Genomic DNA, 14,954 nt, shown 5'->3' on the forward strand with positions numbered 1-14,954 from the left:
CCGGCCTTCTCTGTCGTTTCTGTCTTCTGCTTTATTGGTCCCCCCAACACAAAGTGCATGTGCTCTTCTACAGAGGCAGGCAAGCTTTGCATATTCCTAATAACATGCAAGATCTTACAGTTTCTATTGACTTAGTAATTTCTACCTAGTAATGTGCTTGCCTAACACCACTCCTGTGTCACTAACAGTTAGTATCCGAAATAAAGATCGACCAGGTGAGCTGACTTGTGTTCAGCAGGTTGGAATGAGCCAATGACATTATAGAATGGCTTTCTCATTCTATCATTATAATTTACACACTTAGGTTATGTTTTAATATCCTCTTCTTTTCCAAGGCTTGGATGCAAAATAAAGTTCCAATTCCTGCCCCAAACGAGGTGATGAATGACAGAAAAGAGGACATTAAATTGGAAGAGAAGAAAAAAACACAAGCAGAAATTGAGCAAGAAATGGCCACATTACAGTATACTAACCCACAGCTTCTGGAGGTGTGTGAAGCTCTTTAGGGGGATTCAAGATGATCTAAGAAAGTAGTGATAACATTTTTTATTGATAATGCTCTTAAGGAGAAGAGAAGGTATTCTCAGATGGGTCTGATGAGCACCACCATTTCTTAATGCAATGTTAGGAAGCTAGTTTCTAAAAGAATCCTGTTCTTAGACTTTTAAAACCAGATCAGTCAAGCAGTGAGTAGAACTAAGTTATATATACACACACACACACACACACACACACACACACACACACACATTTTTTTTTTTTTTTTTGGTGAGGAAGATTCGCCCTGAGCTAACATCCGTTGCCAATCTTCCTTTTTTTTTTTTGCTTGAGGAAGATTAGCCCTGAGCTATCATCTGTGCCAGTCTTCCTCTGTTTTGTATGTGGGATGCCTCCACAGCATGGCTGATAAGTGGAGTAGGTCTATGCCCGGGATCTGAACCTGTGAACCTGGGCTGCCAAAGTGGAGTGCACAGAACTTGAATCACTCGGCCATGGGGCCAGCCACCTAAATGTATATTTTTAATAGAAAAGATAAAGCCAACATAGTTTTAATTTGGATTCACTTATTTATCCGCAGATAAAAGAATTTTTCTTCTTCTGTCAGTTCTAGAGCAGGTAGTTTGTTCTTATTTTTCCTACCTTTGACAGCTACCAAGAATAATAAAATACTAGGAAATTATTGGGCTTTCTCTGATCAAGATGGATATAAATAATCCTGACTGCTATTTCCCAGTACCTAAAAAGAAGCAGTCTGGAGTGAGTCTGGAAGCCTGAGTGCTCTCAGGATATCTGACTCTAGTTACTGTTGGGGCGTTAAGATGTCAGTGCCTTATGTTTGTTTTAAGGCTCCCGCAGCAAAATAAGTGATAACAATATTGTCATCTTCAAGGGTTCTGGCTTATTTATCAGTATGCTTTTTCTTTCTTTCCAGCAACTTAAAATTGAACGACTTGCACAGAAACAGGCTGAGCAAATTCAGCCTCCTCCTTCATCTGGCACCCCTCTCCTCGGACCCCAGCCCTTTCCAGGACAAGGTCCAATGTCACAGATTCCTCAAGGTTTTCAACAGCCCCATCCGTCTCAGCAGATGCCAATGAACATGGCTCAAATGGGGCCTCCAGGTCCACAGGGACAGTTTAGACCCCCTGGACCCCAGGGGCAAATGGGACCACAAGGTCCTCCACTGCATCAGGGAGGTGGGGGGCCACAAGGATTCATGGGACCACAAGGGCCCCAGGGCCCGCCCCAGGGGTTGCCAAGGCCTCAGGACATGCACGGGCCCCAAGGAATGCAAAGGCATCCTGGACCTCATGGCCCTTTGGGACCTCAAGGACCACCTGGACCACAGGGTAATTCTGGTCCTCAAGGTCATATGGGTCCTCAGGGTCCACCTGGCCCACAAGGTCACATAGGCCCCCAAGGCCCACCTGGTTCCCAGGGTCACATGGGCCCTCAGGGGCCTCCTGGTACTCAAGGTATGCAGGGACCACCTGGTCCCAGAGGAATGCAAGGACCTCCTCATCCTCATGGGATACAAGGCGGGCCAGGGTCTCAAGGGATCCAAGGTCCTGTTTCTCAGGGACCTCTGATGGGACTGAATCCAAGAGGAATGCAGGGTCCTCCAGGCCCCCGAGAGAATCAGGGTCCTGCTCCCCAAGGGATGATGATGGGCCATCTGCCTCAAGAGATGAGAGGACCTCACCCTCCAAGTGGACTACTGGGACACGGCCCTCAGGAAATGAGAGGCATGCAGGGGCCTCCACCCCAAGGATCAATGCTGGGCCCTCCCCAGGAATTGCGAGGGCCTCCAGGCTCACAAGGTCAGCAGGGGCCGCCCCAGGGCTCTTTGGGACCTCCACCCCAGGGTGGCATGCAAGGGCCCCCTGGACCTCAGGGACAGCAGAACCCGGCAAGAGGGCCACATCCATCTCAAGGGCCAATATCATTCCAGCAGCAGAAAACAGCTCTGCTAGGTGATGGGCCCCGGGCCCCCTTCAATCAGGTATTATATATTTCCAACTTGTAGGCATTACACATTGGGAAAATACGCTCTGCACTGAGGCGGCACTTCTGAATACTGTGAAAAGCAGTCACAGCTGGTATAAACATCTCTCAAGTAGTGTTAGTGGCTTGAGAATAGCCTCATGGCTGAAGAAGGAAATAAGAATAATTAAATAGACCATTAAACATTGCAGTCTGAATCTTTACTTCTCAACCTACGCTTTTTAATAGAGGTTCTTCCAGAAAAGATCAACTCAAAAGATCAATTGAATGTAGTTCATAATTGTCCCAGGGCTCCAAAAGAGCTGTGGCCCTGAGGAGGAAGCACGGGTGGCTCTGAGCTGGCCATGCTCCCTTTTCTGGGCCCTTGCTTTGTAGCCTGGTCTTCCGTGGGCCTGCCAACGACTGAGCCACCTCTGATCTGCCTGCCAGCTCTACTTTTTAGGATGGTATGGGGCATTTAACTCCTGAGGATACTGTGGGCTATGATCTCAATATTTTCATTTCAATGAATGCTTTTAGAGATCTCTCAGTCCAGACTGTGCATTCTCAAATGGTGACCCTTTGGATGAAATTCTGTTCAAGTTGTTTTTGGCTCACATATAAAAATATTTACAGGGAGTATTTCTGTAGAAATTTTCTTGGCCTTTTTTAAAGGATTCTGTTTTTGTCAGCCAAGTTTTATTACCCATTTGCTGAGTTTGTACTTGAGAGGTGGTGTGAGGAGAGTTCAGGTTGCTTGGGGTGAATTACAAAAAGACTGCATGAGCATGAATGGATTTAACACTGTTTGGCACTGTGGTTTTTATGTTTTTCTGAATTTCGTAGTCGGGAAGCATTATCTGGGTGTGAACAACTGGGTTTGTGTCCCTACAGTCAGTCATGGACCAAAAGTGAGTCTGTGAGTGAGCTGATAGTGTTGGCTCCCTGGGTCTTCACTGAAGGGCACTCACTCACTTGGAAGAGGGCGTGCTGCAGATGCTACATGTAGAAAACACAGTCTGTTTTGCTTTTTCAAACACCTCTGAGAATCTGTATTGTGAAGATGACTATTGGATTTACTGAATTAAAATAACTAGCTAAATAAGTAGATTATATATATAAACTCTTCAGAAGATCTTCTAGAACTTAAAAATGTCATGGCAATGAAGAATCTGATGGCATTTGAATTTATTTCCAGAATTTGTTGGGCAACTTTCAGAATTTAGGATGAGTTTAATAAGTCTCAGCTTTACCAAATGAGGTTTACCATCCTGAATTGCCCTAAAACTTGAAGTATTATATTTTTTATTAATACAGAGTGTATTTGTGTGTGTTTATAATATTTACTTACCTAACTTTATGGCAATGAATTAGCAGTTTTCATTTTGGAGGATAAAAACATAATGAACTTTAGGTACCACATTATGATTGAAATTATAAACATGTCAGATTCAAGAAGCCAGGCCTGAGTTTCTGGGACAATTCAATAAGAGTTTTTATTGTATCGTGTAGTAAAAGATTTTATACATGAAAAGCATACTGGCTCTAAAGATTTAATTGACCTATAGAAATATTGGTAGAATGAGTATGAAGGTCTGATACATTACAGGGCATTTCAAATCTCAAAAGTTGCCTGATGAAAATCTTTGCTCATATTTCTTATATGCTGCTATCTGACTTGCTTCACTTTGACCAAGTCAGTTATTTAAACCAGTTGTTTTTAATTGATTTAATTTAGTGGAACTGCTTTCAGGTGTCAGAGTAGCAGCATGAAAGATGTCGATAAGAGCTGTCCTTGGGTAAAAGGGACAGGCAACAAAGAAGTGTAGAAATCACTGGTATTGAGTTAATGATGGCCATTTATGACTACAGTGCTAAACCTCCTCTCAAGGCTGCTCTTTCATGTGGCTAGTTTGGAATGTGAAAGCAATTTTGCTATTGATGGTTTTGAAACTGCTGTTCTCATAGTAGGTCTGGTCACTAAATGCATTTTTATATGAAGGTATGACTAGGTATATATTTGTTTATTTACTTGCTTGCTTGTCAAGAGACCTGATGCAAGGTCATTGGATAGTGTGGGGAATCAGAATTTAGACATGGCTAGAAAAAAATACAGACTATTAGGACTAGGGGCAAACTGGGATTGAGCTCTGGGGTTCTAGAGCAAGGAGATTAAGGGGATCAGAGCAGCAGATTTGTATCAGACAGAAGCTGCAAGAACCTAATGAATCCAACAGTCCCTGGTGACTTAGCTGGGAATGAATAGTAAGTAGTGTGCTGAGGAAAGGGGATATCAGGAAGTAGAACATAAGAGGGGAGTGAAAGAAGAAAGCCAGTGTGAACATCTTTCTCATCAGGAGCCCCTTTCTTCTTCTCCTGCTCCCCCCTTTTTAAACCAGCCCTAATCTCTTGAGAGGACTGATTATTTTCTATTGCTGGGAAGGAGTCATGGATGCAAGAGCAGAGTTGGCCTCTCCTGGCAGATTTTCAGGTCTTTACTTTTGCCAGAAGTTCCTCCTCTGTGCAGAGTGTGTCATTACTATGTTAGGATCTCTCACTTTCCATTGAGGTTCTCACTTGGCATTACAAGTAAAGATCTAGCTTTAAATAAAATCTATTAGCAGGTTTAAAATATAAATGTTTCCTTTTATTATGGTAAGAGAAGTATCTTCTTTCCCCCAGTTTAAGGACAATTTTGGTATAATGTCACTAGCTGTATATTTACTGCTGGAGGCTTTGGGGCAACCTAGTGTTTTTATCTTGTCACATTATAATAAAATTGCTATTCATGAAGCACAAGCCTATGATTTCACACCCCCGCTTTAAAAACATCTTTTCAGGAAGGACAGAACGCAGGCCCCCCACCCCTGATACCAGGCCTAGGGCAGCAGGGAGCACAAGGTCGCATCCCCCCTCTTAACCCTGGACAAGGACCTGGCCCTAACAAAGGTAAATATCTGCTCGGCTGAATAAGAGATTGTATTCTTCCACCTTTGGATAAATCTTACAATAAAAGTTTTATTGGTAAGTAATTGATAGAATGGTAATTTGAACCTCTAGGAAAAATAAGAGCACAGTCATTTTAGGTAATAGCTTTGTCTCATGTTGTTTTCATAGCTTTGCTTTAGTTAGCCAAAAATGCTGCCCAGAAGAAACAAGCTCCTCAGTACCAGAAGCTGGCGGTGAAGTGGCTTGGACAGCCGCCAGCCGCAGAGCCTGGGCCACAGGCCGGCCTTGTCCATCTGTTGGGACTGGGAGTGGTTCCTGTGCTCATGGAATGCAAGTGCATGTGTTTAGCATCCCTGAGAGCTGAAGTGTTTCAGTTTACATTTTTTGATGGGATAAAGAATTCAGTGATTTTAACAGTGTCTTTAATATCATCCTCTTCTCCCCCCAAATTGTGTCATATATTGAATTCTTTAGCTGGTTACATTGTTCTGCATCATTTGAAAAGAAGAAAGCCGTGTCCAGATGTGTCAATGTGTCGTGCTCAGGTTGTTGATATTATGGGAAGCACAGAGATGAGAATTTTCAGTATTTAGATATGAGGCTATTTGGAAGTTGAGTTAATCCCAAGAGTTGAAAGAGAGCACTCATGGAGCCAGAGTCCCTTGTTCCACTGAGGTGTTAAGCTCTCCCACACCTGCAGGAAGAGTTGGAGCAGGAGTAAAGTGAGCGGGCAGGCTGTTGGATGGAGAGTTAGAGGACAGGACTGTGAGGGAGTGTGGATGGAGGGAGGTTAGGAGGTGGAGTGTTATATTTGGTGAACTCTTTCGTGGAGAGGATATGAACCAGAGAAGAGTTAAGTGTTGTGGGGATTGCACTTCAAAGAACTTTACTCCTTTTAATATTTAATTGGCTAAGCCCATGGCCCCCTGTGGTACATGTTAGGTTTCTTGCCCCCATTTTATCAGATTAAGAAAAGTCCTCATTAGCATTTACAGCCCTAGGACTTTGGGAATTTAAAGGTTAGTCTTGAATTTATATGAGTTTTTAGAAGTAGGAAAGGAGAGATAAAGGAGTTCGGAGAGTGTGATTTTAGTCCCATCATATGGAAGTGGTGGCCAACAGGAAAAAAGAGAAAGAAGGCATCAAGAATGAATCTTTGGAATTTGGGGACCCTAAGATAAAAAGAGTCTATTACCCACAAGGTACAGCCATCAACAAACTGAGAGCCTGCCTCTCTTCCTCTCCCCTGCCCTATGTCTGTCTCCACCTGTTTCCCTCTCCTCCTTGCTCTTCCCCTTTGCTCTTTACCTCTCTCTCTCTGTCTTTCTTCCTCCTGTCTTTCTCCTCCCAGGGACCAAAGGGAGAAGGGAGAGCCGAGAAATGGGCCCTGCCATCCCCTACTGGATTAACCAACGCCGCCGCCCCATCACCGGTGGCCACATCCCTTCTAATTTTTAGTGGTGGGTTTCTTTCCTTGGAGGAGCCAGGGTACTTTTAAACAGGTAGAGGTAATGGGAGGATTATTATTCATAGGTAAGTCCAAATGGAATGTGTTCAGCTTCCTCAGGTCAAAGGTCTGCTGTGTCTGGTGTGAGGTCATACAAGTTCAAGCAACATAGTCAGAGAAAAAGCCATTAGCTGCAGGAACACACTGAGAAGTGAGGGGGCCTATCTACCAGAAGGAAATGGATCTAGGATATTTGCAAACTGACTGAACAAAGAGGCAACTTAGAAGGTGCTTTCCTCAGCATGGAGAGGGCTGGTTTAATGAAGGAAAGAAGAGGGCAGAAGGGACAGAAAGAGCTTAAAAGACAATCTTTCTAATGGTGTATTTTTATATTGAAATGTCCAAGTTTTTTATACATGTTGAATGATGAGGAGGGATTGAAATGGCCAAGAGAAATGAACAAAAATGAAAGAGGAAGGATGTTGGGAGGATAAGAATTTTGGCTGATTGATACAAGGAAAGGAAGTTCATCTGTATTGCCAGGGAAAGGCAGTAAAAGGCATGAGCTGGGCAAGTAGAGGAATTTCATTTTGAAAACTTAGTTGTTTTAGAAGCAAGAGTGTCCCTTTGCTACCTACTTTTTAAAAAATGCTTGATTTAAATTATATATTGACAGAAAATAGGTGTACATTTACAATGGCTGCAATAAATAGTTCAGTAGCTGGGAAAACAAATCCCTTCAAAGTTAGGAGGTGAACTAAGTTAACCATCACAAATTTAATTGGCCTCTTTCCATTTTTATTTAGTACTTTTGAATTTATTACATATAGTAAAATGTTTTTAAAACTTTTTAGTGGGGTTTTCAAACACTTGTCTACAAAGAATGGTAATAATATTATAGATGAGGGATATCATTCACAGAAGGGGGCAGAAAGTGTTCATATAAACCCTGAAACTGAAGTACAGCAAGGCTCTTTGGTCACCTAGCAGTTCTTAGAGAGGCCCGTGGTTCCATGTACCTTACAGGAGATTTTGTTAAGAATCAAAGTGTGAGTTAATAAATCAAGTTAAATGAACTAGGGCTTAAAGAGCAGCATCACGGATGACGGGTGCAGAGGTGAATTCCCGTGCTTGGCTTCCTGGCCTGCAGTGTGAATTTTCTGTTATCTCCTCCTGGGATGTGTAGCAGGTGGGCCAGTGAAATCAATGAAAGAATGCAGGCAGGGAAAGGAAGCTCAGTCTCATGGCTTTGAGGCTCTCTTGTTTTCTGAATTAATTCCTTACAGCAGCTGAGATTAGTAATTTGCCCTAGGTCGTGTTGTTTAGCTAGTGAGTGATGAAGTTGAAATCTGCATGCCAAAACCCGTGTTCTTTCCACTATATGATGCCTTAGGGACATTTGTCTCCTAAGTATGCTGAGAACCACAGAGGGAAAATACTCTAAATAAAAGAATGCATTTTGAAACTATACAATGCTGAATATCAGGCTATGTTGGGAGGATTCCTGGAAGACATGGTAAAATCATTTTGTTTTCTTTAGGTGACTCACGTGGCCCTCCAAACCATCACATGGGCCCGATGTCAGAGAGGCGGCATGAGCAGAGCAGTGGCCCTGAGCATGGTCCAGAGAGGGGCCCTTTCCGGGGCGGCCAGGACTGCAGAGGTCCCCCTGATAGGCGGGGCCCTCACCCCGACTTCCCTGACGACTTCAGCAGACCAGATGACTTCCACCCTGACAAGCGTTTTGGCCACCGATTACGTGAATTTGAAGGGCGAGGAGGACCTTTACCACAAGAAGAAAAGTGGAGGCGTGGGGGCCCTGGGCCTCCATTTCCTCCTGATCACAGGGAATTCAGCGAGGGGGATGGCCGGGGAGCAGCCCGGGGCCCTCCCGGGACATGGGAAGGCCGCAGACCTGGAGATGAACGATTCTCCCGGGATCCTGAGGACCCACGTTTCCGAGGGCGCAGAGAAGAAAGGTGGGACAGATACTCTCTGCATCCATTTCTTTTTCTCTGGAGCTTTTTACCTGTTCTCTCCACTTTTGCTTGGGGAGAGAGTAGGGTATTGATTACTAGCCCTACCTTGTCTAGATTTTGCATTTAGACTTAAAAAAAAATTATGCTTTTTAACCTTTATGTGGTTCTTTTTTGTCTTTACAATTTAGATATCTTTTTCTTTTTGCTTATTTTTTGGTCCTTTTAAAGAGATGGGGGGATCAATATACTATAAACTTCCTTGGATCTGATTAGAGCTCTCCAGGTTCTCTTGATTAGGATGATGAACTATGAGACAGATATCTAGATTGAGAATAAAGGAATTGTTAAATACATAGTTTTTGTGTAATTGCCTAAAGATCTTAACAAATCAAATCAAACTGAAAAATAATCTTGCTGTTAAATTAGGTCTAGGTCTGGCTTGAACCCTCACTCTGCTTGCTTGGAGTAAAAAGGAATAGAAGAAATATGGAGAAAAACAAGAATTGGTGAAATCTCCAGTGAGACTCAGGATAATCAGATGATAATAATTGAGTATTCACGATGTACCAGATGTTACCTCATGTAATTGTACAGTGAATTGTGAGATAGGTGTTATTGTCGGCATTTTACAGATAAGGGATCACACTGAGAATCGGAGCCATTTCTTGCCTTTCTAAGGTCTCACAGGTGATAAGTGTCATGATGTTCCACACTCCTGCCTTCACTATCTCAGTCAGCCCTCCTTCCCATGTCTTTTCCCATCACATTTCTCACTACTGTTGCTGATAGGTGATGGAGTTAGGGGTTGGCAATCCGCATCCTCACGGCATGTGTTAGAAAAGAATGGCTGATAAAATGGCCAGGGAGGGTGAAATAGAGGGGTTAAAGAAAGCAGCTATTGGGAGTTTTTTACAAAAAGATTTAAGGGCTCCCTGTTTTCTTAAGGGCCTCTCTTAATGATATCCAAGTATTCACTCTTTGAAATGGCTTTTGTGTGTGTGTGTGAGGAAGATCAGCCCTGTGCTAACATCTGCCAATCCTCCTCTTTTTTTGCTGAGGAAGACTGGCCCTGCGCTAACATCTGTGCCCATCTTCCTCCACTTTATATGGGATGCCGCCACAGCATGGCTTGCCAAGCATTGCGTCCGTGCGCGCCCGGCATCCAAACTGGCGGACCCCAGGCCACTGCAGCGGAGCACGCACACTTAACTGCTTGCCCCACTAGGCCGGCCCCTGAAATGGCTTTTTATGTCTGCAAGAGCCTCATTTCCAATGGCTTTGGCATCAATATAACTTGCATTGACTTCTCGAATCTCTTCATCCTGTGCAAAGTTTCAGATTTTACTATGCCTCGATTTGTATTGTCTTATACCCTTAAAAAATGTCAAGGTCACGAAAGATAAAATACAAGAGGGAGACCGTTCTAGATTAAAGGAGACCAAAGAGACATGACCACTAAATAACAATGTACAATCATGATTGAAATCTGTATTTAAAAACAACTATAAAGGACATTTTGAGGACAATTGGAGAAATTTGAATTGGACTATATATTAAATAATATTTCATGTTATTTAGAGTGATAATAGTATTATTATAGGAGATAGTCTTTGTTCTTAGAAGAAACATACTGAAATATTTAGGGATGAAGCATCATGTTGTTGGCAGCTGGTTTTGAAATGGTTTAGGAAATGAATTTGTAAATAGATGAATAGAAGATAAAGCACATGTGGCAAAATCTTAAGAACTGATTCATCTAGGTAAAGGATGTATGGATGTTTGTTGTTCTGTTCTTTCAACTTTACTGTAAGTTTGAAATTTTCAAAATATAATGTTGGAGCAAAAGATAACTGAATGGAGACTCAAGACAAAGTAGAAGGCCTGGCCTGAGAGGAGGCCCCAGGCAGGTGGCTCATGCAGACTGGCCCCGGGCCCTTGCTCCCTTTGGAGCATTTCTCCAGTGTCCGTGGCCTCTCTTGATGTGCTCATGCACCTTTCCTGCTTGCAGCCCCCTTTTTCTGCTTCCCTGCAGGCTTCTCCTGCAGCGCTGGTGCTCCCTGGTAATGGCTCTGCTTCAGCAACGCTCCCGGCCAACTTAGTTTCCCAGTTCCAGAATTCCTGAGAGACGCTGAAATTGTCCACCAGCCAGGGCAACAGGCAGCCAGCTAGCCAGCAAGGGGTCTGCACTAGTCAGCTGTGGAGCGGGGCCATTGGTGAAGTTCATGGCTACCCAAGGCTTGCCCCTGAGTAGAGGCTGTGGGACTGGGCAGATGGCAGAGCAGATGCCTCAAAACAAGTCTAGTACAATTGGCAGGCATGAATCTGTACCCTTCTTTATTCCGAGTATATAAGTAATAAATGTTCATTATAAAAATGCAAATAATAATGAAAAGTATTAGGGAGGCAGTGGTAAAGAGCCTGGCGGTCAAGACTGGCTGAGTTCAAATCCCAACACTTGTTGGGTGTCCTTAAATAAATGACTTAACCTCTTTGTGCCTCAGTGTATATTTACATGGGTAGAATAGAGTTAGTAATCGTACCAGCTTCATATGGTGGTTGTGAGGATGAAATGAAATGAAATAATACATGTATTATTTGGCATGATATAAGCACTTAAAAAATGCTCACTGTTATTATTCCTAAAAGCCTGAAAGAAAATTAAAATAATCCTCCATTCTGGTATGTTTCATTCCTGTCTGTTTTTGCCTATAATATTGGGATTGTAAAATGTGTACTTTAAAAAGTCCATAATTATATTTTGTTTTTCTTCCATTTAACAATGTATTATATTTTCTCATATCATTATGCTTCTTTGAAACATGAACTTAGAGCTTCAAAGTTATTTCATTAGGTGAATATTCTGCTCTTTTTTTCCTGACAGCTTCAGAAGAGGAGCACCCCCGAGACATGAGGGTCGTGCTCCCCCCAGAGGAAGAGATGGTTTTCCTGGTCCTGAAGACTTTGGTCCAGAGGAGAATTTTGATGCTTCTGATGAAGCAGCCCGAGGAAGAGATCTCAGAGGTCGAGGTCGGGGTACTCCACGAGGTAAGCATGTACTGAGTAACTGGGTCTGGGAAGGACAGGGGTGGAGAGTTAGGATGTTATGAATGTACCTGAAATAGTCTGTCAGTGAGTGTTGTTTGTTCCATTGTGTAGGAGGAAGGAAGGGTTTACTTCCCACTCCTGATGAGTTCCCTCGCTTTGAAGGAGGACGGAAACCAGACTCCTGGGATGGAAATAGAGAGCCAGGTAAGGAAGGAGAACTACTTGTGGCTTATGGTAACTGGAGACCAGCAGTTCACAGAGTCTGGTGTGAGGACCCCTGCAGGCCTGAGACCCTCCCGGGGGTCCACCAGGTCCTCTCTTTTCCAACTCACATCTCCATGGAAGGCTGAATTGTCTTCATATTCTTCAGCCAGCAGCATTTTATCACAGCAGATTGCACAAACAGATGGGAGAATTCAGCTTTCTTCTATTGAGCCAGACATTAAAGGGATTTGTCTAAATATAAAACAATACCACTCTTTTCACAAAATTATTTTGTTTTTAGAAAATATAGTTAAATGAATTAAAGTTTTCTCAGTCTTAATTGCTAATATGGCAAATATTATTAGGTATAACTCTCATAAATGAAATCTCTTAGGCGTCCTCGATAATTTTTAAGAGTATAAAGACATCCTGAGACTAACAAGTCTGAGAACCACTTTTCTGGACCTTTCCTGCCTCCTCTTACTTTAGGAGGTATGTTGATATCTAATCTTGACTTTTTTTTTTTTTTTTTTGTGAGGAAGATCAGCCCTGTGCTAACATCTGCCAATCCTCCTCTTTTTTTGCTGAGGAAGACGGGCCCTGGGCTAACATCCGTGCGCATCTTCCTCCACTTTGTATGGGACGCCGCCACAGCATGGCTTGCCAAGTGGTGCGTCGGTGTGCGTCCAGGATCCGAACCAGCGAACCCTGGGCCGCCGCAGCAGAGCACGCGCACTTAACCACTTGCGCCACTGGGCCGGCCCCTAATCTTGACCTTTTTTATGTACTCATCTATGACTTATACCTGGCCTGCTGTGGGTAGTCAGCAAATGTTTCTTGCATGAATAAATGTTGATTCTCAACATCTCAATGTACTTAGCAGTATGATTTCCGTCTGCTTTTGGTCACAGTATACTTTAATATAATGAGATTATCGGATTCTTAGCCTTGTGGGTCTGTGTTTTCTATTTCAGGGCCAGGTCATGAACATTTCCGTGATGCTCCTCGCCCTGATCATCCCACTCATGATGGTCATTCTCCAGCTAGCAGAGAACGTTCCTCTTCTCTCCAAGGCATGGACATGGCATCCCTGCCACCCCGAAAGCGCCCCTGGCATGATGGGCCAGGGACCTCTGAGCACAGAGAAATGGAAGCCCCAGGGGGTCCTTCTGAGGATCGAGGAGGCAAAGGTAAGTGGAAGCAGTGATTACAGTTCCAGGAGCTGTGGATGCCACATCCCTGCCAAGAAGGCTGCCGGGGCCATGGGAGGCCTCATCTCCAGGCTGGCCCCATCCCAGTACATGCCTGTTCCATCTCTCCACTGCTGGGGTACCTAGAGGCCTTTCTCCATTCTACCCTCCAGGGCTCAGGCTGTGCAAAGGCACATGTTCTCAAATGTGGTATGAATGCAGTTTGTCTGGGCCCACACCACAGCCAGTCAGAGCTCTCACTCAGGTGACTGCAAACTCAGCTTCTACACAGGTCTCCTCCACTTACTTCCAAGAATCCTTGGTTCATTCAGGTTTCCACTCCAGCTCTTTGCCAAGTGCCCCAGCACCCTCTCTGCTGATCGTACTTTCTGTGAGAGACTTGCTGTAATCGGCAGACGTGCTCTCCACTGATGGCTGCTCTGAGCCCTCGAGGGGTTCCCCAGTGGCAGGAAGAATTGTCCTCTCCCAGGTTCTGTGGGTTTTTTTTCAGGCTGGGCCCGGAAGGAACACTGCTTATGTCCAGAGTCACAAAGACTTTGGGGAACATGGTCTGGAAGGGATTGTTTTCAGGGGGCAGTAGATATTTCTACAACTTGAAACTTTGGATCCTTTTTTCAAGGCAGCACTAACTTTTAACCAAGAGCAGTAGCCCCCAAATGCTAACTACAACTCTGGTCTCAGGTTAGGCTGGGCTGTTGCATATGTGGTCTAGTGTGGAGGCTGCTGGAAAGACTGCCTGTGTGCCCCAACTTGTGCTTCACTCCCCAGTTAACATGCCTCGTGTTTATGGTCCCAGAGTTCTGCCTCTTGCTCTTGATAGTTGTTTGGTTCTTTTCAGAGCAGAACCCCCAGAAATTACCTCATGTATCACTAGTAGATCTCCCCACCCAAGTACTCATTTTGTTGCTGGTCAGTATGGTATAATCTTAGACTTTCATGAGCACTCAAGACTTTGTAGGTTCCCGGCTGAGGCCACACAGCTAGTGTGGAAATGACGTCCTAGTTGACAAGTTCTCTGCCCAGGCACCTTCAGGTGGGCCTAGGCTGCACTTTGTAAGAAAAGAATTATTATTATTCTTTTGGCTAGCTTTCCTAACCTCTTCATCTTAACTGGATGAAGTTAAGATACAGTTAAGATTAATGAGAGATTGATTCCATTGAAAATTTTAAGACAAAATAAAATTGACAGTAGTCTTCTGATAGTGTATTATAGGAGATGTGGCCAAATCCTACCATCTCATTAGAAAAAATTACAAAAATCAGAATTTTAATGATCCCTAAAGGTTTGTGTGCCCAAGTCTGGAACAAATAAAACTATCCCTGGGAGAAATAATTCTAAAAGCTAGTGTTTTCCTTTTTATGCTTTTGTTTTTCAAGAAATATTTTATTTCACTATTTAAAAGGAAATCAAAAGTGCCACATAGTTGTGGGATAATCATAGTAAACACTTACCTACGTAGAACACTTGTAATTGACATCATCTACTGTTTGTATTTCTTAGTTGCTTCCAAAGTTAAATCAGTGCTTTTTGGACCTTCCCTCAGGAGGGTAAAAAGATACACTTCTTATATACTAGAGACATCACCCGTGGGTTCTTGACTCCCAGAAGGTGCTCCATGTTTATCTTTTGGCTTC

At 43.6% G+C, this 14,954-nt stretch overlaps 1 protein-coding gene across 2 annotated transcripts in view; it reads left to right on the forward strand.

Annotated features, from left to right (window-relative positions):
* The window catches only part of WDR33 (WD repeat domain 33), a 91,058-nt gene that overhangs the window by 75,216 nt on the left and 888 nt on the right, over positions 1–14,954 (forward strand). Inside the window, exons 15-21 of one of the 2 annotated variants that reach the window (XM_058548745.1) lie at positions 336–488; positions 1,433–2,503; positions 5,325–5,433; positions 8,421–8,859; positions 11,741–11,904; positions 12,016–12,108; positions 13,083–13,298. In XM_058548745.1, the coding sequence (XP_058404728.1) occupies positions 336–488; positions 1,433–2,503; positions 5,325–5,433; positions 8,421–8,859; positions 11,741–11,904; positions 12,016–12,108; positions 13,083–13,298 (2,245 nt within the window). The remainder of the gene's footprint in view (positions 1–335; positions 489–1,432; positions 2,504–5,324; positions 5,434–8,420; positions 8,860–11,740; positions 11,905–12,015; positions 12,109–13,082; positions 13,299–14,954) is intronic. The other variant, XM_058548746.1, reaches the window with a different exon arrangement.

The sequence above is a fragment of the Diceros bicornis genome, chromosome 10 (assembly GCF_020826845.1).
Source record: "Diceros bicornis minor isolate mBicDic1 chromosome 10, mDicBic1.mat.cur, whole genome shotgun sequence".
NCBI lineage: Eukaryota > Metazoa > Chordata > Mammalia > Perissodactyla > Rhinocerotidae > Diceros > Diceros bicornis.